Here is a 24683-nt window from a genome sequence, read left to right on the forward strand (position 1 = left end):
CAGTAGAAGGTAGGTCATGGATTAGAGCAAATTGAGATGAGCTAACATCAACTGACGAACACGGCTTCGGCACGAGATGTACGTGTTGATCTTAGTGCTTAGAGGGTCGTTTTCTGTGCTGGTGTCACACATGCACGCAGAACCCAAATGATATACAGGGTAGAATGATAAAATTATCACCCTAAAAAAAAAACAAAAAAAAAAAAAAAAACAACTTTATTTAAAACTTTTATTGAAAAAAATCAATTCAGGTAACATGATCATGTAGTAAAGCTGACATCTATTCAATGTAGCCGCCTTCAGCCTCAATCACCGCCTCAATACGGGTCCATAACTGGAAGCTTGCCTTTTCCATAAACAACGATGGGAGCTCAGCAAATACTCGGCGGATGGCGGTGATCAAGCTGGCTTCGGTGTTGTTGAACATTATGTCACCTTCAGCCATAATAGAAGGTTCCTACTGCTCTTGGGCTTTGTACACAACTGACTAAACTAGTAGATGGTGTGCAATAAGGAAAGAAAACCGGTTTTCATCGAACGGAAATGGAATCATATCGCCTTTTCTAGGGCGACAATTTTATTTTCCACCTTGTATATGAATGCGTTGGAATCTTATTTCTGTTAAGTTTGTGTTTTAAGTTGCTTTATTTTTTTATACTTGTGAGCCACTGTGAATCCCTAAGCAAGCAGAGACGATGACATGGCCAGAAGAGAAGTTTACAAGTTATAAAAAATAAAAGAAAGTTTATCAGCAGAACAAAGGAATAGGATGTTATTCAGCAAGGCACACAAAAGAAGCGAAATAAAATTGTTAATCAAGGTGTGGCAATGACTGGGATAAAACACCGAACAATAGATATCAATATATTTAGAGTTTATTTACAGGAAGTTGTAGGAGTGGCAATCAGTTTTTCAACAGTTAGAGACAGTCTTGGGTTTGTGACCTTTGAGAAAATGATAAATCTAGATGAATTGACTTCAACCGGCAAAGAGGTTTGAACAGATTATGTAGATGTGGACCTTTTATTTTTTTTTTTTTATACTTGTGAACCTCTGCGGGACTCTTCGGCATCTGCCAACGTGCGATATGATGGCACGGTCAGAAGATATGATAAAAGTGAAGGCCGTGGAAACCGCATTATGATCAGCGTTTGCTGTCAATCGCACAGTGTCACAATGTTATCAAATATATTTCGAACATTTATGCGTGTGTGTGTGTGTGTGTGTGTGTTTATATATTCACTAAAAACTTTCATCTACACAAACACAGTATTGTCTATTAGAAAGAACAATCTCTGGGATAAAATATTGAAAAATATCAATTATTTTGTGTAGAAATGTCCTTTTGTTTGAAGGAGGATCAGATAAAAACCTTGCTTTCAACGTGGTTTGCAAACTGTGCATGCAGTCGTTATGTTCTTCTGTTTTAAATAGCTAAATTTGCAAAATTATAAGATCTGTGTCCTTTTGGGCCCGTCAATAAGGCGCATGAATTTTTTTTTTTTTTTTTTTTTTTTTTTTTTTTTACAAAATTTTGCTTTCAGTTTCGCTTCTGACTGATGCCATCTAAGTCCCGGTTTTTATTTTTTTGTACAACTGCGCTCCCCACCCCCATTGTCACAATGTCATTAATACGAAAGAGGAAAGCACTTGCTTTTCCATTGGAGGATTTTCCTCGTATTTCTTGTAATATCGTTCACTCGCATATAAGAGTATCATTGAAGCCTTAGATGAAACACAAAAGGAAATTTTCTCATTTTATTTTTATGTTAGGTTCCCTCTACTGTGCTAGAAAATTACTCACACCTAATAGTATCCTGTACCTCTCCATTCACCCATGGATGGAGTCTTGTTGCCACATCTGGGCTAGTGCATCTACCACTAGTCTCTTCCTCTTAAACAAGAGTTCAGAAAGGAGTCTACATTCTAATAGGCCCTGCATTGTAAACCAAACTCCAACCCTTATCGCATCGCCCCCAATACTGCATCCTTGTGTCTGTTTTACAAAAATACCCTCAATTAACCTGACAAGCAACAAAACTCTAACACTCCCTGGATGTTGGAAAGTTTTCTACTCTTTTTTCCCCTTGGATTGCTAGACTCTGGAACTACCTCCCTGTTTCCTGCTTCCCCAACTGTACTAAAATTTGAATATGTAATGCAAACAACTTCCTACACAGTGCCTGTAGACATGGTCCGAAATAGTAACGCCTTATATTCAAGTGGCAATATGTCTTCTTTGGGGTGACGTTGCCAAGTTTTCTCACATGCTTTTATTTCATGTTTCTGAGCTTTCCATCCATGAGATGTCTTCGTTAATCAATTACAAAGCACAACAAAACACTGACATTTTTCTAATCAGTTGTTTATTTCACCACATACCTAACTTACCTGTTTTTTTTTTAATTATTCACACCAAACAAGGCAGTAAATGACTACTTTTAATTAGTCGAATCCAGTTCGTTCTACAAAAATCACCTATTCTTAGAATGTAAGCAACCTTCACATGGTCTCTCACTTAGATACCCGATGTCTTCCTAAAAAAATATCAGGGAAACCAATGCCAATAATAAAATGTTTGAATTCATACGATATGATGATGATCACACAGTCTGTTTCACTTGCAGCGTTCAACATTTTTGCAACAACACTTGAGGACTTTCCAGCCCTACCTTTGTTCATTTTAGTTTCCAACCCCATATTATTTCTTTCTCGATTCTTTCAGCTGAACCAAATAATTGTTTCTGCAACTTCTAGCTTTTCATGATTCCAGGATTCACATATACGAGCGGTAACCAACCCGCTATATCTTATTTTAGTCTTTTTTTTTTTTTTTTTTTTTTGCAGGTTATTATCGAATTGTCACTTAATCTACCAGATTTAAAAAAAAAAAAAAAATCTTTTTTAATTAAAAAAGAAATATTTAAAACTTTTTCTAAATGTTATCTGTTTCAAATATTTTTTAAATATTTAAAACCTTTGTAAATGCTATCCGACATTTATAAAGGTTTTTTTTTTTTCGAACTTGCTTTTATTTAATACGCAATCTTCAAGTTTTGACACCCGACATTTACAATTTTTAAATTAACAGAAAAAGTTTCTAATACAATAAATCAATCTCCCACATTGGAACCACTCGACAAAAACAGGCATACCCATTTTATATAAAAAGTTTTCATTTATCAATCTAAGAGCAATAATTAATGGTTAATGTGTACTAGAGTACCAACTAAAGACTTACATTTAAAAAGTTGTTTTTAGGGGTATTCAGATGTGTATACCGTATTCTTTACATGTCGCCATGTTTGTTTTTATGTGCACATTCAATTTTAACTGGATGATAACCATAAATGGGTATATACAATAATCGGAAAAGGGAAAATTTCAAGCGAAAAAAAAAAAAGGCTAAACTGCTTAAAAAAAGGCGAAATTCGTGAAATTTAACCTAAAAACGTTGAGTGGTTTTGAAATGGATGATCAATTAATTAGAACGTTAGGTACTTGTACAATTTAGTCAAGGCATTAAAAAACGAAAATATCGAAAAATGGTTATATTGTACGTATCTGTTTTGGACTGAAGATCTCTGAAAAAAATTTCACTTAATTTGATAGAGTAGTTTTTTTTTACAGTGGAAAAACACGTTCTTACGAGAGCGCGTTGAAGTCAGACATTGTGAAATTTGCTGAACACGCCACGGGGAGATAACTCCATGTAAAGCGCCGATACTCCCTCCCCATCTTTAATTCTAGCTTTTCTTCCTAAAAATCAAACCTTTTGCTCGGTATCATAACAAATTGTTTTTTCGCGGTAAAAAAAAAAAACTACTTGATGAAATTAAGTGAAATTTTTTTTTGGAGAACTTCATTCCATAACAGATACGTACAATTTAAACTTTTTCGATATTTTCATTTTTTTTAATGTCTTGACAAAACTCTACAAGTACCAAGATTTTTTTTTTTTTTTTTATATTGCTGCTATAAGATTAGATTCAATATAATCAGTAGAGAATTGTCTCTTTAATAATAAATACATAATCTGCATGAATTAAAATATCAGATTTAAGCATATCTTACGACGGCAGACGGTTAGTTTGTCATAAAACTCAACTTTCTCCACTCAAGTCATATTGTAGTCATAAACAAATAATATGAATGTGAAAATTTTCTTGTTCAACATCAACTTCATCAATACGATTTAATCACTTACACAATTAACTTTAATCACTTTATCCATTCCTCCATAATAAAAATATCAGTTGTTGTCCAGAATACAACCTAATCAAAAAAAAAAAAAAAATACAGAAAAATCTTTATGATGTATGTACTGATCGCAAAACAAATATATTCCAAAAATCGCAAATTGATCAAGTAGATTTTTTATATACTGAAAATCCTTTTTTTTTAACGATTTAATAGTAAACATTGCTGATTTTGATAGTTTGAATTGAGTTGTCTTTATTTAAAACAACATGGCAGATAAAAACTCAAATCCTTGCTTACAAATAAAATTTGATTTTCTTTAAAAAAAAAAAAAAAAAAAAAAAAAAGTTACTTAATTTATGTGATTTTTGGGATATAACATTTTCATTTGATGACAAAACCATAAAAATTTTTCTGTATTTTTTTTTTAATTAGTTTGAATTCTGAACAAGCACCAAAATATCAATACATCTCTTGTTTTGATTTCCAATCCAATACAGATTATATCTGCCATTTTTCCCCCAATCATTCTAGTAGATTTTTCTAAAAAGTTTATTCTATAATTATTCTAGTTGATGATGGGTTTGAGACAATATTCACAGATTGAACGATTTTATTTAGAAATCATGACTTACAACCCAATGTTTGTATTTTTCTTTTTTTGTTTGTCTTTTGATTTCTGGTTTGTTTTCTCTTATCTACTCATTGTCCGAATTTATTATTTTTTTTATTAATGGCAATTAAACTACACAAACTTTTCCACATTTCATCCTCGTAAGGATTCATAAGGCTTTTGCATGGAATCAATGTATACACTGTGGGAGCAGGTTTGCTAGTTAGCCAATCAAGTTCTTTGTTATTGACATACCCCACTTACAATCAGCTAGAATAACCATACCGTGGGAACGCATTTACCAGAGATTCACTTGACCTTTAAACTACATCATTCTTTGTTCGATTTTGGCAGGGATGGGTTTCTCTTTTCTTTATGTTAGGAAATGACCTAGTTTTGATCTGTTTTTCACTTTCATTTTATTTTATACGAGTAGATTTCTTTTTTTTTATTAATTTAATATAACTATTTGTTATTGTTGTTAATTATGTTTTTTTCATGTGTTCTTATTCTAGTGTAAAATTTAGTGGAAAATAGTACAGCAAGCCAGAACATGTAGAAACTTTGATGATTCATGTAGATTATGTCTGAATGAGAAATTAGCTATCCTAAACTTAAAAGAACCCCAAAATTTATTAAACTGCAAGAGTGAAATAGCAAGCGTATGTATATAAAAAAAAATTTTACTCAAAGATAACACATAAAAAAAAATGATGAAACATGTAAAAATCTGTAGCTTAATTGTCATACATACTTCCAAAACTTACTAATATATGTATGTTCAAATATATAGATAAAATGAACTTAAAATCAATATTTTTTCAAAAGTGTTCAATATAAAGAAGAGCTTCCTAAATAAAATATATAAACATTAGAAAAAGACGATGCAAATTAACCAGCACTTTAATGGTAGTGCATCTCTACAAAGCCGTGAAAACAATTAAATTGTTCTAAAGTAATCAAATCAAATCAAATAAAATAAAATTGGCCAATTTTACATTTTATTTGATTACTTTAGCATAATTTAATATTGAGGTGGTTCAACAGTCCTGCATATACACTGCTAATTTATATATATAATGTTATTTGTTTTTGCGATACTTATTTTGAAATGAATTATACAAAAGTACATTTTTACCTAAATGCAAGTTGGGAATAACTTTCCCTTTGACCAATTTTGGTACCCCCAAATGGGGAGCAGCATATATATTATTTTTAAAATATAATTATCCACTGACATGTATTTCGTTATCTACGACTCAGAGTGACTGAATTTAGTGAGATTCAAAATTGGGACCCCATGGACAGAAGCGTAAACCTCTACCATTAAGCTACGTCATACTTTCGTACAAACCATTTCAAAACAAGTATCGCAAAAACAAAAAACATCTACATACAACACGATACATTCCAACAGTCGTGCGAGGTAGTCTAATGGTAGAGATTTACGCTTCTATCCATGGGGTCCCGATTTCAAATCTCGTTAGATTCAGCCACTCTGACTAGTTATAGACGACGAAATACGTGTCAGTGGCTAATCATATTTTAAAAATATATATATATATATATATATATATATATATATACATACACACATAGAGTCTGGGAAGTTTCTTTAAAGCCTTTAAAACTATTTTTTTAAATGTTCTTTTGTTGGAATACTATTTTGTCAGCAGGTTAATTAATCTCTCGTATTGCTGAATAGTTTTATTTACATGAACAAACAATAGTACCAATGTTCTTAGAGGGATGATCAGTTGTTTACCATGAAACCCTGATTCAGTGATTTAAAAAAAAAAACACAGTATGTTAAATCATAGCTCCTCAGCAATGCTGATGAAACACCACCTCTCTCAAAACACAAACAAAAAAATTTTGGATACTGGATATATATATAGAGAGAGATTTTTTCCCTCCAAAACTTTTGACCTGAATGGAGGGGAGACTAAAACTTGCTAATATGAATTCAAATGATCTGAAATAACAGCAAGGGGAGACTTGATTTCAAACTTCCATTATATTATTTTAAATTTCTTTATATTATTCTTTTTTGTATTTATATTAGATACATGTCAATGATAAAAATTTCTCATATGTTATATCTCCCCTCTTTGGTTTTCATACATGAAGTAAATTTCAGTGTATAAGGATTAGGATTATTAGATACTGGAGATATTCATAATCATATATATATATATATATATATATATATATATATATCCCGAAAGGATGAAACACTAGTGACTGGCATTAATCGTGACACTCTGCATCTGCACTGATGATTCCTGAAAGGATGAAACACTAGTGTTTGTAGGTATTTAATTATTTATATATTTAAACCTCAGCAAACCTAATTATATATATATATAAACCTCAGCAAATGTAGGGAACAAATTTTCATAAATTAATTTTAAAAAAATTATTTATATATTTAAACCTCAGCAAACCTAATTATATATATATATAAACCTCAGCAAATGTAGGGAACAAATTTTCATAAATTAATTTTAAAAAAATTATTTGTATACAATTGTTTCGGCCTACCTCAATCACAAATATTCATAATATAAATTAAATAATGTTCAAAATGTACAAAACTTCAATTTCTTTGGAGACGTTCATCAGTGCCGATAAAAACTTAACTTTTTAAGCTGGAAACAACCAAAGTTCATTCAGTATTTTTTTCATTTCTCTAAATAATATTTTGTTTTTCATGTATTCTTCTGAGCATATTATTCAACATAGAAAAGTCTGTTAATGTTTATTTTTTTTTTTAGAAATCTTTTTCAACCATAAACAAGTCATATTGTCACTTGAAACGTAAGGGGTTACTATTTGGGATTGTGTCTACAGGGGACTATATAAGGAGATGAGCGAGATGTCTGTTCACATTACATTTAAAATTTGGCATGTCAGTACAGTCAGGAACGGAATTCAAAAGTCTAGGACTCTAAGGGGAGAAGCTATTAAGAATAGAAGGCTTTCTGGCATCTAAGAATTTCTATAGTGAAGGGGTGAGATTTTGCTAATAGATGTGTTTGTCGGGGATATGCATGTCAAAGTAGCAATACACATGAAAAAATTTCAATATTGGTATATATAGAAAGAGCTTGATAAGCTAAGAAAGAATCTTTTTAAATTTTTTAAATCCAATTAAAATTAAGGAAGTTATGACTATTTTTATGCCTTGCCTTGCACGTTTGGATATTTTCCCCTCTTTAAGACCATATGAACCGTTTTTCGGGGTCAACTTCAAATGATTCCGTACTAAATTTTGGTTTCCGATTCTTTATAAATCTCTAAATATTTAATGAAAGATTTGTTATTTACTCCTGATTACCATAAAAACACATGCTGTGTAGATATTTTATCAAGCATAGAAATACACCTGTGGGAGATCTATAGATTTTAGTTTTAGTGGTAGTTTTAAATCAATAAATATTCATTATTTTATCATTACAATCAACAGTGGAAAATTTTGATTTAAACAAAAAAAAAATAATAAAAATAAAAAAAGACAACAATTACACCATCATATTTGGCATTGCAAAATACGCACAAATTTTTCCGATTTCGATACTCCCAAATGTTCTTTCTGATTCCCAATTCTGATTAATCATCCAAACACAAATATATATATATATATATATATATATATGAATACTGAATGCCTGACGCATGAATTTTTTTTTTTTATGGCACTGATGATGGCCTCCTCAAGAAAATTTATGTTTTCTACATCATGCTTGTAATGAACATGACTGAAAAACATTTAAAAATGTTCTTAGAGCTCTAGTTGTACACTGCTGAGTTATTTGCAAAAACCTTTGCGATATAATCAAATTTATTTATATATATATATATATATATATATTTATAAGCCTGACGAATTCTTACGAGAATGAAACGCGGAATATTCTGTGTAGCTTAATTGCCATATATATTTTCATAACTTACTACCGAGCTCTACGTATGTATCAAGCACTGTTGAAGTGAATACAGAAAATTTATGCATAAAATTATATCTTTGTATTATATTAATTTATGTGATTAAATAAAATAGCAATATGTTTATATGTAATTTAACTACTTGGGGCAGTGATTACATATGAATGGATAACAAAGTGCTCAATAATGCAATACTAGAGCTATAAATATTTTTCTTTCAAGATAGAACATTAATAAGGATAAATACACTAAGTATTTCTTTAACAAAAAAACACTTTCCAAAAATGAGTGTATTTATCTTTATTAACAGGGTATCTTGAAAGAAAATAATCTTAGTCGTCTGTGTGCGTATGTTCGCTAAAAACTTTTGTTATCTGCATCGTACATGCATGAATGCGGGATCGTTAGAAAGAGTGATCTTTTTGAAACATAATATCGAAAAATTGGGAAAAATCGTCAATTATTTTGTGTAGAAATATCGTTTGTTTAAAGGAGGATCAGATAAAAACTTTGCTTTCAATGCAGTTTACAAACCACGCATGTGCGAACCTTTATTATGTTCTTTTATTTTAAATAGCTAAATTTGCGACATTATAACATCTGTATTCTTAGGAGCCTCTCGATAACGTGTTTGCGTACTAACTTAAGTTATGCAAGTTTGCACCCAGCAAGCGGCATTTCTTTCTTTTTTTTGCTTACAAAATTTTGCTTTTGGTTTCACTTCTGGCTGATGGCACCCAAGTTCGTTTTTTTATTTTATTTTTTTCATACAACTGGCAACCCTGGGCACCCCCTCCACTAGTATATAAATAAATGACAAAAGTTGATATTCCAAATTTCAAGATGTTGACCATCTTATTGTTTATTTCTTTAAGTATGTTGAAATACTCAATTCTTGACAGCACCTGTTTCGTAGCACAGAACCAATCATGTAATTATTATGTCAATTTTTTAATTCATTCCACCTTTAGCTTATCAGAAGAAAAAAAAATCCATCAATTTTAAAAGAAAATGAATCTTAAAATTTGGAATACAGACTTTTGTCATTTATTCGTATATGCTCTGTAGTTACACAGAGCTTCATAAATTAAAGGATTGGTATAAATAAAAGGTGAAATATAATTGAATAAACATATTTCCCCATAAACATATACATAAGATAGGTATGTGTTTATATATTTCTATGTCTAGGATTCACTACTAAATTAATTAATTGATCATTATGAATTTTCGAACACAGCTGTTGGACGTAAAGGTTGGTAACCTGGGTTATATTTAGTTTAATTTAGTCTTATATTATTCTTGTAAGACATTTACAGCATAAACTCATTCTAATGACCCCCCCCCCCAAAAAAAAGACCTTCCTTTGTCATTCCCTGTATGTTGTGTCAGACTGAGTTTCTATGCAACAGCTTCTCATCTGCAGAAGTTATTACCACAGGACTGCTTCCCTGCTCAATACAACCGGCCAGTTTTCAAATGCAATAACAAATTCTTAGATTGGTCAATGTTAATACTCACATAATGTTCCTCATCTTTGAGATTATAATCATTGCGTCTGATTAACATTTACCATGAAGCGATAATAGTAAAAAAATAAAAATAAATAAAAAAATTTTTAAAAAATAAAAAAATAAACATTCCTATTTTGTTTTCGCTTTTAATCTGTTCGATGATACTCCAAAGGAAATGTACAATTTTTTTTTTTTTTTACTTAATAAAACAAAAACAAATAAAAAAAATAAAAAACAAAACATGAAACCAAATATTACAATCAAGCAGAGGTGGGGAATGGAGGGGGGGGATGGCTGGAGTGTAAAAGATGTTATGCTACAACTCAAATATGGAACCACATTAAGAACTTTGAAAAAGGAAAAATGAAGAATACCATCAACATTTATCACACAAGAGTTTTTGTTATTCAAACAAGGTTAATTTTCAGGGAAAGAGGGAGGGGGTTAGGGTTAGGGCTTAAGGTTAAGTCATAAGACCATGCTTGGGTTAAAACCTCTTCGATCAGGAAGATTCTCAACTCGTTTGGATCTGGGATTTTTTTTTAATTTTATTTTTATTCATAAGACAATTCGATCCTAGTCTGTCAAATAAAATTTGATTAAAATGATCAAATCAATCAAAAAATAATATAATAACAGTTTTTTTTTTTTGTTTTTTGTTTTTTTAATTACATGGGCTTCCCCACTATTATTATTTTTTTATTTTTTTTTTTTTAAATATAATTGTCAGCGGTCTTGACGTTATAATTACATTCAAGATTAATTTTTTTTTTTTTTTCAATTAAATCAACCTCTCTGGGGGATGGGTGGGATATTATAATTAATCTATGTGGAAAGTAAAAAATTTTTTCTGACAAAAAAAAAAAAAAAAAAAAAAAAAAGGAGGATGAGAACTGAATTTATTATTTCTTTTGAGGATTGGGAGGGAATTTAAAAGAAAGAAAAAAGACTGAGAAGCAAGGAAAGAGTTCATTTTGGGAGAAAGGTGATTAAAATTATTTAAAAAAAATGAAAAAAAAAAAACACTTGAAAGGAATCTCAAGACATTTGTGTATATGTTTGTACAGCTGTACATATGTGTGTGTGTATGTGTATATATGTTTATACAGCTGTATGTATACATGTGTGTGTGTAAATATATTCTCCCTCAAACTCTCACAGGAGACCCACTCTCTATGTGGAACCCATACCCAACCGCTCACCCACTACATACATACACACCCACTACACACTCACACACATACATATACACACATATTCACATATATACATATATATAAATATATATATATATATGTGTGCGAAGAAGAAAAAAAAATAAGAGAGCCAATGAATCCCATTGAGAGTTTGGAGAAAAAATTGTTCAAAACAAAACAAACAAATAAAAAAAAAAGCCTGAAACACATATCAAAACATCTGTGTGTGTATGTTGTGTGTGTATATATATGTATATATATATATATATATATGCATATGTTTAAATGCATGTGTCTGTTTATGTGCATATATATCTACTTGCATACGTGTATGTACATGTGTGAGTGTGTATTTATGTATGTATAAGTATATGTAGATGTATGTGCGTATATGTACGTGTGTGTATATATGTGTGTGTAGTGGGTGTGTATGTATACATGTAGTGGGTGGGTCATCGGTTGGATATGGATTCCAAAAAAGAAAAAAAAAAAAGAAATTGAGAGGGTCAGGGGTTTCCTGTGGGAGTTGGAAGGGGGGAAAAAAGATGATTTTAGAGAACAAAAAATAGACTTGACTATAGTCTGAAAAGTTTTTTTGTTTTTTTTTTTGCTTCATAAAGTGTGGAAGGAGGATTCTTCCTCCTCATTTAGGGTGGGAGAAGAACTGCAGTAATTTGCAAGGGAAAGATGTGTGTGTGTGGGGGGGGACCTAAAATAATTAAAAAAAAAAAGACCTGACTGGAATGCCAAGACTTTTTTTTTTTTTTTTATTTCGTATACTCATAAATGTGGCAGGGGAAGAGTTAGCATTGGTGGAGGAGAAAGTCAAATAATTTCCTAATTAAAAAAAATTTTTTTTTTTTTTAATTCAGCAGTTGTTAGAAAAAATCCTAGGACTATACGTTTCCTGAAATAGATTTATTCAGTTTTTGTTGTTGTTGTTGTTGTTGTTTCCTCGATATAGAAAACAAGACATTTCTGATGTTAAATGTCAAGACTATATTATTATTATTAATTATTATTATTATTATTATTATTTATTATAATGTAGAAGAAGCAACCAAGCTCTATTTTCACTTATCCACCAGGCTGACTAGGAATGGTATGGATATCCAACTGGAAATCTTTCACTCTCAAACGAACATGGATCATCATTATCATCAATATCATTATTACACAACAAGGAGTCGTTTTAAAATAACTCCGTTGTGGCTGCAGACGCACTGAGGTAGCTTCCCAAGCTGCTTCTACTGCCATGATAAGAGAACTGAGCAAAGTAGGGTAGTTCAAATGCATCTTCTTCTATAGATTCAAGTGGCGGGGTGACTGTCTGAGGAGGTGTGAGTGCGACAGGCTCCCGAGCAAATTCTTCTGGAATATACTTTGTGTCATCGGCAGATTTCACATCGGGTCGCCAAGGAGGAGTTACCTGCAAAGAAAGAATTTTAATTTAGTTTTCTTACATATAAATGTGTTTCTTCATCTTTCTTTATATTCATGATGTTGCAACTGGTTTTGTTTAGCCTCAAATCAATCGACTGCTTTTTCCATTGTCGATTAACTCAAACTACCACCCAAACAGGTTACTGTTATTTTCCTCAATAATACAACATAATATTTTTAAATACTATACATATAGTACAGATGAGCAATACAAACACAATCCTTTGAATACCAAATTTGTCTAATCATTTTTTTAAACACTACATTATAAATTACTGTCTGGTGTTATTTATTCGTAATTTTACTGTCCTATCTTATATATATATATATATATATATATCATTCAAACACTAACGTGTTTGAATATATGGTTAAGTGGCAGTTTTAGTCATTTAGAACTGCTTTAAAGCAGCACCACTCACTCATTTTTCGACCAAATTTCAAACAATTATTACAGTTTACAGATCACTTTCTCAGCTATTTTATGAAAAATTTTTTAAAAAATTTTTGTCCAGTAAAACAAAAGTTATGAATTTACTGGTGTTCAAAATCGTAAAAATTTGTAAGGAGGTGAGCAACGTTTTTATGTTTGGTTTCCATACCAACCACGTTGCTTCAGCGACTAGTGTTGCTACTAATTCACTGCTCTCGTAAAAAGAGAAGTAACAAGTGAAACAGAGAGAATGAAAGCAGATGAGTGCCGTACATTGTTTTACGTACGTGTATGTTCTGTTTATGGGGGGCAAAAAAAATAAGACTGAAATTAAACAAAGAACAAGTGAATTTATTGAAAGCCTGGAAAAATCATGAATTACAATAGAAAAATGAGAGCATCAAAAGTAATATGGTTAAACTTAAATATGGAAAAGAAAAGGACAAGACATTCTAGTTAAAAATATAATTTATAACTTAAAATATTGCAGCATTAAGAATTAAAAAAAACATTTAATTTAACATTATATAATCAATTCTTAATGAGTTCTGGCAAGGCCACAGGAGATAACCAAACCAAAAAAACCCTAAGTAAAATTTATCCTAAAGCAACAAAACTAAAGCTAGCTTGCCAGGACACTATATAGGAAAATTTAGGCATATTTTATTGGTTTGAAAATATAGGTTCTTTTTTACCAATTGTCATAAAATTTTAACCATAGAAACTGGTTTAGTTTTGTTTCCTTACTTTTTTGTCGTACAACTCCTGCCAGTTGACGGGTGCAAAGAACTTGTGTGCCATAATTTCTTTGACGTCTTCTTCACTGCCTCCTAACCTAAAATAAAAATAAATAAAGACAAGGAATTAATAAAGTAATTTTTATTTTCAAGTCAATGTAAGCAACAATTACCCCCACCCCCCCACCCCCCAAAAAACATGGCGTCATTTTCACTTTTGTTCATTTTTTTCATTTTTTTTTTATTGGCAGTTGTGGACTCACTTTGCCATTGCAGCAAAATGATCTGTACTAATAAAATTTGATCTCGCATGTACAGACTGCATGGGATAAGTTTTATAAATTCCTTATCTTAACCTGTTGTTAATGAACTTGTTACTATGGGTCGAGTTTATAACAGCTTGTAGTGTAGGACCACATGCTGGCCCTCGCTCAACAACAAACGCCAACTCCAATGTTGTTTTAGTGGTCTTCTCTTTAATCCTCTCTTCTAGCCAGGTCGTCATCTCTCACATTGCCCGCTACCGAGGAGGCATGCAATGGTTCGCACATATAAAAAAAAAAAACAATTCAAGAGAAAACAAAACTCCAACACAAAAAATATTTCCAATATACAAAATACCTTAAATAAGTTTCCAAACTGTCTTTTTTTTTTCCTTTTTTTTTTTTAAAAACAGGTATTTAAAATTGTCGTAGACTCTTGAAAATTCAGTATGTTATTGCTATACATCTTATGAGATGACTGACCAATTTTTGATTTCAGGTGTAAATGAACAGTTACAGTAGGAATTGGAATGCTTCCTACTAAAGCCTGATTGTTACAGCTGATGAATTTCAAAAATTCAATCTGGACGTGGGGATACTTTAGAAGAACGATATGCAATAAAATTGTGTTTTAAACTTGGAAAAAATGCCACAGAAGCGTATGGAATGCTTTAGGTTGCTTTTGGACCATCTTGCATGAATCGAGCATCAGTTTTTGAGTAGCATAAAAGATTCAAAGAAGGCAAGAAATCTGTAAGGGATGATGAGAGGTGTAAGAGGAGCAAGGAAGTCAGAACACCAGAGTTGATTGGCCAAATAAAGAATTTCATCGATAAGGACTGCTGTGTGTCTATAGAGACAATAAGTGTAGTTTGATTTAGCGTGGGCACTGTACACACAATTATTCGCAAGGAACTGGAGATGCGGAAGATTTGTGTGAATGCACCAGTTCACAACTCCATCCTTGTCACAGACTATTTGAGCAAGATAGTCCAGACCTTGCTCCCTGTGAGTTATTCCCTAAGCTCAAACAAAAACCTTAGAGGTTGTTGTTATGAGACAACTGAGGAGACGAAAAAGGCTGTGACGAAGGTCATTGACACGCTCACATAAGAGGACTTCCATAGAGCCTTCCAGAAGTTATTGAAACAGTACACCAAGTGCATTGCAGCTGAAGGAGAGAACTTCAAAGGAGATTGGACTTTCATGTGTGTACTATCAATAAAAGTGTCCATAGAAAAACATCTGGAAACTTATTGGAGGCATCTCATATATTGGTTAGACCCTGAATGTGTGTGATGTCATTACGGGGAAACAACCCTCTAAGCACTACGGCTGTTCATCAGTCGATGTGAGTTCATTGCAATCTACTCTGAGCCAGAACCTGTGTTCAAGTATGCCTAACTGTAAAAACTGTTCTCAACTGTTGCAAACCCAAGGCTGTCCCTAATTGTTCCAAACTCATTGCCTGTCCTAAAACTATAACTATATACTGATCTCTATTGTCTAGTCCTTTGTCCCCATCACTGGCACACCTTGATTAACAATCCTATTTCAGCTTACTTTTGTGTGCCTTGGTGAACAACTTCCTCTTCATTGTCTTTTCTACTAAGCACACCTTTGTTCTGATGATCAACTTATTTCATCATTTTTTTTCTTCCCTACACTGCGGGGGATAGGTGAGGGGGTTGATAATAACAGTTTAAATTGTGACACAAGGGTCGAAAAATGAGATTAAAGAATCAGCGTTCCCGAGGAGGAGCACTCTGACCTGTAAAAAGTGCCTGGGCAGCCCCGTGAATATTCATGTAAGCAGTTTCATAAACCTTTCCAGAAATGAGATGGTCACTGCATAAAGGAAGCATGTCTTCAGTCGAGGGCACTCATTCCTCTTCAAGTCATGCTTACACAATTTAACCCACAAGGTTTGGGCTGATTCATGATGTAAAATTTTTTTCATGCCCCTTACCAAAGGTGACGCAAGGCGGAATAGAATGTGCGACACCAACTGATCAGAATGGAAGGTTGTTCGTTGGATTTTACGGCAAGTCAAATGTCATGGGGTCATCTCATTTCAAATGTCATGGGGTCATCTTATGCTAAAACCATATGTTTTAAATGTGATTGGTTTCTGTTAAAACTATAAATTAAGTTCTGGCAGGTTATACTAACAACGACTTCACAGTTCACAGATCTCCAAAGTTTATATCTCAGCAGTGGATGCAGTTTTGCATCATACCAAGGACGGTTGGAGGAGAAGAATTTCAGTAGGTGATAGAGTTAGAAAATAAAAAAAAATGTCGAAAAGGTTGGGAAAAGGAATTTTGAGATGTCATCATCTGATTTATTCCGAATTAAATTTTTTTTTTTTTTTATTTAGTTTTTATTTATTCATTTTTTTTATCTGTTCATGTTTCTATTTACTTGTCTCGACACAATATTTTTAATGTGAGGAAAATCCAGCTCTCAGAAACAGGCATTAAATTGAGATAATAATAAAAATTGCCTCAGTCTAGAAGGATTTCTCCTATACTGATCAAGAACAGAAAAGATACTACACTTTGATTCTAGCCCAAAAGCTGAAGATGAAATAGTATTGATAAAAAGAAATAAAAAAAAAGGAAAAAAAATGGGTTTGTCTTCAAGTCCAATGTAAATAAGTTCTTGATGAGCTGTTCCCCTTAAGTAATCAAATTTACCAAATTTCCACTAACAATTACGACATTGTCCCATTTACCACTGCACACTTATTAACCGTTATCCTCGAGTGGCCTCAGGCCTGGATAAGTGGGGACACCTTTGCAAAAAAAAAGAAAAAAAAAAAGGGTCAAATTGACCACATATCATGACAGGACCACGCAGAGTAATTGGGGTCAAGCAGAATAATGCTAAATTAAAAGATGAAGAATTTCTGTTTTACCTTTTCGCCGGGTCTTTAATCAAAAGACCATCGAGTAATGCTTTTGCCTCCTCCGAGAGAGTGCGTGGGAACCTGATTGGCTGCAAGATGATTAATTCAAATAGTTTGTCATGATCACGGTTGTAGAAAGGGAGTCGTCCACACATCATTTCATACATGACGACACCAGTGCCCCACCAGTCGACAGCACGACCATAGTCGTTGTCTTCAAGGACCTAAAATTGACAGAAAGAAGTGAGTTACAAAAGAAACCTGCAAATATTTTCAAACAACAAGAAAGAACATCAAACAAACAATAAAGACATTTTTGATGAAATATTTAAATGAATTTGAAATGCATTTACATATTTTGTGTGATGTTTTGATAATCCTTTTTCAATTTTCACCAACATCTAATACCGAGAATGCTTATTCAAAGTTAGATCAGGATTCTAGAAAATGTTCCCAATTTAAGATTTATGCTTAAAAGGTTTTATTAGTTCCAGAAGAATTTTTAATTTTGATTTCAAATGATGCATTTTACAACAAGTTTTCATTATAATACCTTTAATTTATACATCATTTCAAAGAACATTTTTCACTGTATTTAATCTTTTAAATTACAATTAAGTCTTCCTTTCAGAATGCTGATTACAAGATGGAAAAAAAAGCAAATTCACACAATTTTCTTATTTCAATTCAAGCTAGGTCGAAAAGCTGCTCAAACAGCTTGCAATATCAGCAAAGCGTTTGGCCCAGGAACCACTACTGAACGCACAGCACAATGATGGTTTAAGAAATTATGTGGTGGCGATGTAGGTCATGAAGATGAGGAATACAGTGGTCGGCCATCGAATGTTGACGATGATCAGTTAAGAGACTTAGTTAAAGTCAATCCATGCACAACTGTTTGAGAACTTACTTCTGAATTCGATGTAATGTATACAATGATTTCCAACCACTTGAGAGAGATTGGAAAGACAAAAAAAAAACTTGATAAATGGGTGCCTCCTGAATTGAACGACAACCAAAAGAAATGTTGTTACAAAGTGTCATTTTCTCTTTTATGCAACAAGAACGCCTTGTTTTCTCAACTGGGTTGTGATTTGCAATGAAAAGTAGGTTCTTTATGACAACTGATGATGCTCAGCTCAGTGATTAGACACCAACAAAGCTCTACGATACTTGCCGAAGCCAGAGTTACACCAAAGCAAGGTCATGCTGACTGTTTGGTGGTCTGCGACTGGTCTCATCCATTAGTTTTTTTTTTTAATGCAAGTGAAACCATTAAAGCAGAGAAGTACTGTCAATAAATGAATGAAATGCATCAGAAACTTTGACAACAACACTCAGTATTAGTCAACAGAAAAGGCCCAATTCTTCTCCATGACAATGCCTAACCGCACGTTGCTAAACCGATCCTGCAGAAGTTGAATGAATTAGGCTATGAAATTGCCTCATCCTTCATACTCTCCAGACCTCTCACCTACTGACTACCACTTTTTCAAGCATCTCGACAACATTCCGCATGAGAAATGTTTCACAAACGTAAGCGATATCAAAAATGCCTTCAATGATTTCATCAGCAACAGAACACAAATTTTACATTACTGGCATAAATAGACTTGTTTTGCGTTGGCAAAAGTGTGTTGATTCTGATGGTGCTTATTTCGATCAATAAATTTGTTTGAACCAAGATATGTTCATTGGATGTAAATCTGCAATAATTGAATTTTCAAATAGGAGTTTTTTTTCCATACTATGCACCCTAAAAAATCTTACTCCAAATAAACTGAAATTTGGGGGACGTTAATCGATGTCTAATACATATTGTATTTCACAAAAATCAGTCAAAAATTTTCATGAAGGACTTCTAGCCCCACTTTCCCGCCTTTCATTAAAACTAAAACTGTTAAGAAAGAGTGGCTCTCTTTTCAGCTGATTTACATAGTATACATTAAAACTAAAACTTAATACAGCACACATTACTCACCTCTACACCTAGCAGTGGTGTTCAAAAATTTATAATGGTTAGTACATTTTATTAGCATCTATAATATTAATATAGTTCTGATGGCTAGTCTGTTTTCAACCAAGAATGAACTCCTTAATTCGAATGTGTTCAGTTGAGCATTGAGAGAAAGAGATTATTTTCAACCAATTTACATTGTGTTCATATGCACCGTAAACACATATGTAAATTAGATAGAATAGATTTATTATCTTGCTATTATCTATTACGCTAATATTCTTTTAAAATTTATCTGACATTTTGATGTAAAATAAGAAAACAAAAAGCAACTTACTTCCGGAGCCAAATACTCTGGTGTACCACAAAATGTTTTAGTGCTGGCACCGAAACACATTTCTTCTTTACACAAACCAAAATCAGCTATTTTTATATGACCATCCTTATCCAACAAGAGATTTTCCAGCTGAAATAATAAGTGTTTTACTATTATAATATGCTTATTATTATTATATTATTGTCTTGTTTTGAAATATCTTCACTATTTTTAGAAATGGAGAATATTGCAATAAAAATAAGTTCCCAACAAACAAAGCAGATGCCATGACTAGAAATGTAAACTAAAATCTTCAAAGGTTCTGCCGAATGACCTATTTGGACTTCCTTGTAAATAGAGCTTAAAACATTACCTTAAAATCATTTAGCGTGATGCCATAGATTTATGATTTACAGCATGTTTTAAAATATGATTTCAAATGAACGTGATCATAAAAAAATTAATGAATGGGTAAACATTATTTGTAGCGTTGGAACTTATTTCAATCGTGCAAAACTATTTTGCTTTTAATTTGTATTAGTGTTAAAAACAATTTAATATCTATTAGAATTCTAATATATATATATATATATATATATATATATATTGAATATCTAAATCAACTCAAAGTTAATTTATGTTTAAAGTTTGTTTTGGCTGTGCAAGTCCCGAGTATTACATACATTCACTTGGCAATATAAATGGATCAGCTAACTTCCTGTCGGCCATATTGAATCATATTGTATTATACAGAGGAAGCTATTTTTGAAAAATTGTGAATCACATGTCAACTGAAACTGGTAGCTTGATTATAATTGATATATACTTATTTTGTATTTATTTTATATTATTATTTATATTAGAAATGGTAATTTCTTCATAATTAAAAAGTAACACCGTGCCCTCATGATATATATATAGAAGATTTATTTGCATTATTTCTATATAAATAAAATGAACTCATTTTTTCCCGTCGGATTTTGACCTTAATAGGATTAAAAATCAAGATATTTCATGCAAATATAATATGCACAAACGGCAGAACAATATCTGAGGTGTGTTATAGGCTTATTATTTCTCAAATTCCTCGATAATCTTAGATTTCTATACTTTTTCTGCTGAGAAGTCACGGCCAAAATCGGTTAAGATCAATGGAAGTGGTAAAATATTTTCTCTCTAATAAATTCCTCCTCCCCCTGCCACCACTTAACACCGTTTGGGGATCGTTCACAAGGAACAGTTGAGAAGAGAACACCAGTTTGGCTTCGTAGTTCTTTCATGTGAAGTTATTTAAAATCACTAAACTAAGCTGCAGTGCTCTGTGGCGTAGTGGTTAGCGTGCTGGACAATTCACATTATATTTTCACATTCGCGCCGACCTACCGTAGTCGTTTTTTTTTTGTTTTTTTTTTACCTAAACAACTGGAATGGACTTTTCTTGGTGGCCAAACTGTTAACGTTGCAGATGTTTTTTGTTTTTTTTGTTTTTTTTTTCACACTTTATTTTCCTACTTTTACTCATGACTCCGGGTTTGATCCTTCTTGCTTACCTACCATAACATTTTTTTAACCCCCCCCCCCCCCCCGTCCCGGAAACAAACACTCGGGCAACGCCGGGTACCCCCGCTAGTATCTGAATATTTATCTTCGCATGGAGAAATTAACATGGTACAAATCTATTACTTGGGATGAGTATTATTCTTGTTAGCTATTGAAAGATAGAGTGAGGTTTACATCAATATAAATATTGGTCCTGGCAAGTACATCCTCAGTTTGGTCATAGAAAAAGAATTTTGTCTCCACAAGTACCAAGCAAAGTTTCTCTCTTCAAAGAAGTGGCATAAAATCTTTTTACAAAGACAAGCATTAAACTTATCAGAGAAGGGAGAATTAGGTGAAAAAGCGCAATCATTTGTTGATTTGAAACTGATGGCACTAACACTGATCTGATCTTCTTTGATCCATATATGAAATAAGGAAAAGTGAAAATTGTTTTATGTTCAATAACATTTTGTCTTTATTGTTCAAATATTTTCTCAAAATAACTGATTTGAAGAATATATATATATATATTTTTTGTTTACAGAATGTTTTTAGATGAGACAAGTCATTGGTACCGTCGGTTTCAAACCAGATAATTAGGACCGTTTTAGATACCTATATCAAGCTCTCGTTAGCCCATACTCATCTAAAAACTTTCTGTACACAAAATACAAATATGTTCTTATTTTTGGATTTTCCTTATAATTGAGCACTCTGCTGGATTTCTTTTTCCAACTAATTATATATATATTATATATATATATACCAAGTTAAAGATATTCAAGAATGATAACTAATGAATTTAACAAGGTTATTAAGAAAGCTCAATAAAAGAGAAAGATAATTTTATTAATATAAACAAATTTACATGGTTGTAATACTGAACATGCGAACATTTCAGACAAATGATGGGCTAAAACCAGAAGTCCTCCTCAGGCGACTTAATAAATGGTTGCTTTTCACAGAAGAAACCAGTCCTCAAAACCTGTAATATATATATATATATATATATATATATATATATATAACTACTTCATTTACTCACGTAAAATTAATATACAAAAGTATAGATTTATGCGTAAACTTTAAGTATTTACTTTAAAAGTGCTCAATACGTAGGTAGAGCTAGTTAGTAATTTATAAAATATATATGGCGATTAAGCTACACTGAATATTCGGCGTTTCATCCACTATAGGATTCGTCAGGCTTATGCGTGAATTCTGTGGTTGTTTTTCGTTTTATATATGCTGAGGATTTTAGTTAGCCAATCAGCTTTCTAGTATCCACCGCGCCCCTTCCTATCAGCCAATGGGCATGCATTTTATCGAACAAAGGATCTGTTTTAGAACTAGGTTTAAGGCAGACGATTTTCCTCATTTCTGCTCTTTTTTTTATATATAAATATACATATGTGTACACACATACATGCACATATATATATATATATATATATATGTGTGTGGTCGTTTATGTATATTCATGTTTATTTAATTTATTTGTTTGTTTTCTATTGTTTTTGCTAGTTTTAAAGCTATTTTGTATTGCTATCCTAGAGTAAGTTTTATTTTGTGAACACAATTGTTTGCTATTTCTCGTCTATAGTTTAATAGATTTTGGGGTTCTTTAAAGTACAGGATAGCAAATTTTTCATGGAGGCATAATTTACATGGGTCATCTAAATATATATATATATATATAAATGATGGGAAAGTTCCAACATTTTTCCCCCCGATTCCAATACAATTACCGATTCCATTTAAATTTTTAATTATAAAGTAGTTTGTTGGAGGGAGGGGGTTGGATTAGTGCAAAAAAAAAAAAAAAAAATCCATATAAGATGTGCATATATTTTCGCAATTGTAAAAATACACTTATCAGTGTGATCTATAGATTTTATTTTTACTGAAAGTTTAAAATCAATAAATATTTATCATTTCATTAACATGAGCTGAAGAGAATTAAGTTTTAAACAAAAACAAAAAAATAAAAACGATAAAAAGAATCATTTTGAGGCATCAAAAAATAGGCACAAATTTTTCTGATTCTGATACCTCAAAAATCCTGATTTTTTGATTCCCGATTCTGATGAATCATCCCAATACTGATATATGTATACATGCACACACACGAGAGAGAAAGAAAGAAAATAAGTGAAAGTGTCTCACCTTCAAATCGCGATAAACAATGTTATTTTCGTGCAAATAACCCAAAGCCGAGATAATTTCTGCCCCGTAAAAACGTGTTCTGTCTTCAGTGAACACACGCTCTCGTGATAAATGGAAAAACAGTTCACCTCCATTTACATATTCCATAACAAAACATAACCTGTCAGACGTCTGGAATGAATACTTCAATTGCTGCAAAAACAAATTCGTGGGATCAGTTTTCACAACAGTATTGTTCCTAGGGAGAAATTGAGAGGAAAAAAAAAAAAAAAAAAGGATATAATAACAGGAATTGTTTCACCACAACTTCCAGATCCTGAATCAGAGTGATAGCGTTAGAGTCATATGAGTTCAATAGAATATTTCAGGCACGAAACTAGATTGCCTTGGACACTCTTGAGAAAGGTCTGCATACCTACATCACCTCACATAAAAATTCATCCTTCTCAGCGTTTTTTTTATTTTTGCCCATAGAATGTGACAGCTAAAGGACAAAATTGGGGGTGGGTGGGTGCTCTTGTACCTTCCCCCCTCAATTTTGTCTGTTTATTTTCACATTTCATGAATATTGTTTCTGACAAAGGGGAAAAGAATTGCTATTTTCTGATTAGGTTGTTATTTTGAGTGGACGGTATGTAGAGATTTTGAAGCCATTCGTCATTCAACTTTCAATCTATGCATCTCATAAACCCTCAGCCCTGAGTGGTTTTTATTTTCACTTTCATATAAGTAATAAAAAAAAAAAAAAAAAAAAGGAAACTAAAAAGTGCCTTGTGAAATTAGTTGATGCAGTAGTCAGGCCACTTGAAAACCCTGTGGCAAATGATGGCAGCCATATTGAATTCTAAATAAAACATAATGCAGTGCTGTATATTTCCTTATATTCTTTTTTTTTTTTTTTTTTTTTTTTTAAGAATCATATTTCAGTAATAATTTATGAACATTTCTAAGCGAGTTAAAACTAGTACTGCAACTGCATGGTTTGGCGTCTTCTGTTTCCAGCTATCGGGTTTGGTCGCGTTCTTGTGATGATAACAACTCTCAAATAGGAGGAATGGTTCACAAGTCATTGAACAGTATGAAGGTGGTTTCAGAAATTCTGTAGACGTAAGTAATGAAAACTTTTGTGATGATTTTCTTGTATTTATATATGATCGGTTGGTTGTTAGGTTTTACGTGTCAACCAAATTTTTTTTTTTTTAAACACCTTTGTTTCCACCTCAAACAAAGTATATTGCTTATAAAGTGTAAGGAGCAACCGTGATAGATGCCAGATTTACAGAGGAGCAATCTGGGTGGGGAATTAGGCACATATTCTTGTGTATGATTAAAGTGTAGATTTTGTTTGAATGCACATATTTTGTAAACAAATAGATTCTATTTAATTCATGGAGCTTTGACACTCAGGGAAAGTTTGTTTTTATTTATTTTTATTTTTTTTTTA

General features: G+C 32.1%; 1 protein-coding gene across 4 annotated transcripts in view; it reads right to left on the reverse strand.

Moving 5' to 3' along the window:
• Positions 1–12057: 12057 nt before the first annotated feature.
• The window catches only part of LOC145260361 (RAC-gamma serine/threonine-protein kinase-like), a 192887-nt gene continuing 180261 nt past the window's right edge, over positions 12058–24683 (reverse strand). For all 4 annotated transcript variants that reach the window (XM_080118297.1, XM_080118296.1, XM_080118295.1 and 1 more), the window contains 5 exons: positions 23240–23431; positions 19553–19681; positions 17268–17482; positions 14095–14182; positions 12058–12900 (listed from right to left, as the gene is read on the reverse strand). In XM_080118297.1, coding sequence (XP_079974423.1) covers positions 12664–12900; positions 14095–14182; positions 17268–17482; positions 19553–19681; positions 23240–23431 — 861 coding nt within the window. In that variant the 3' untranslated portion in view covers positions 12058–12663. The remainder of the gene's footprint in view (positions 12901–14094; positions 14183–17267; positions 17483–19552; positions 19682–23239; positions 23432–24683) is intronic.

This window comes from Euprymna scolopes, chromosome 36, assembly GCF_053919585.1.
Source record: "Euprymna scolopes isolate OS-2025 chromosome 36, ASM5391958v1, whole genome shotgun sequence".
Classification (NCBI taxonomy): domain Eukaryota; kingdom Metazoa; phylum Mollusca; class Cephalopoda; order Sepiida; family Sepiolidae; genus Euprymna; species Euprymna scolopes.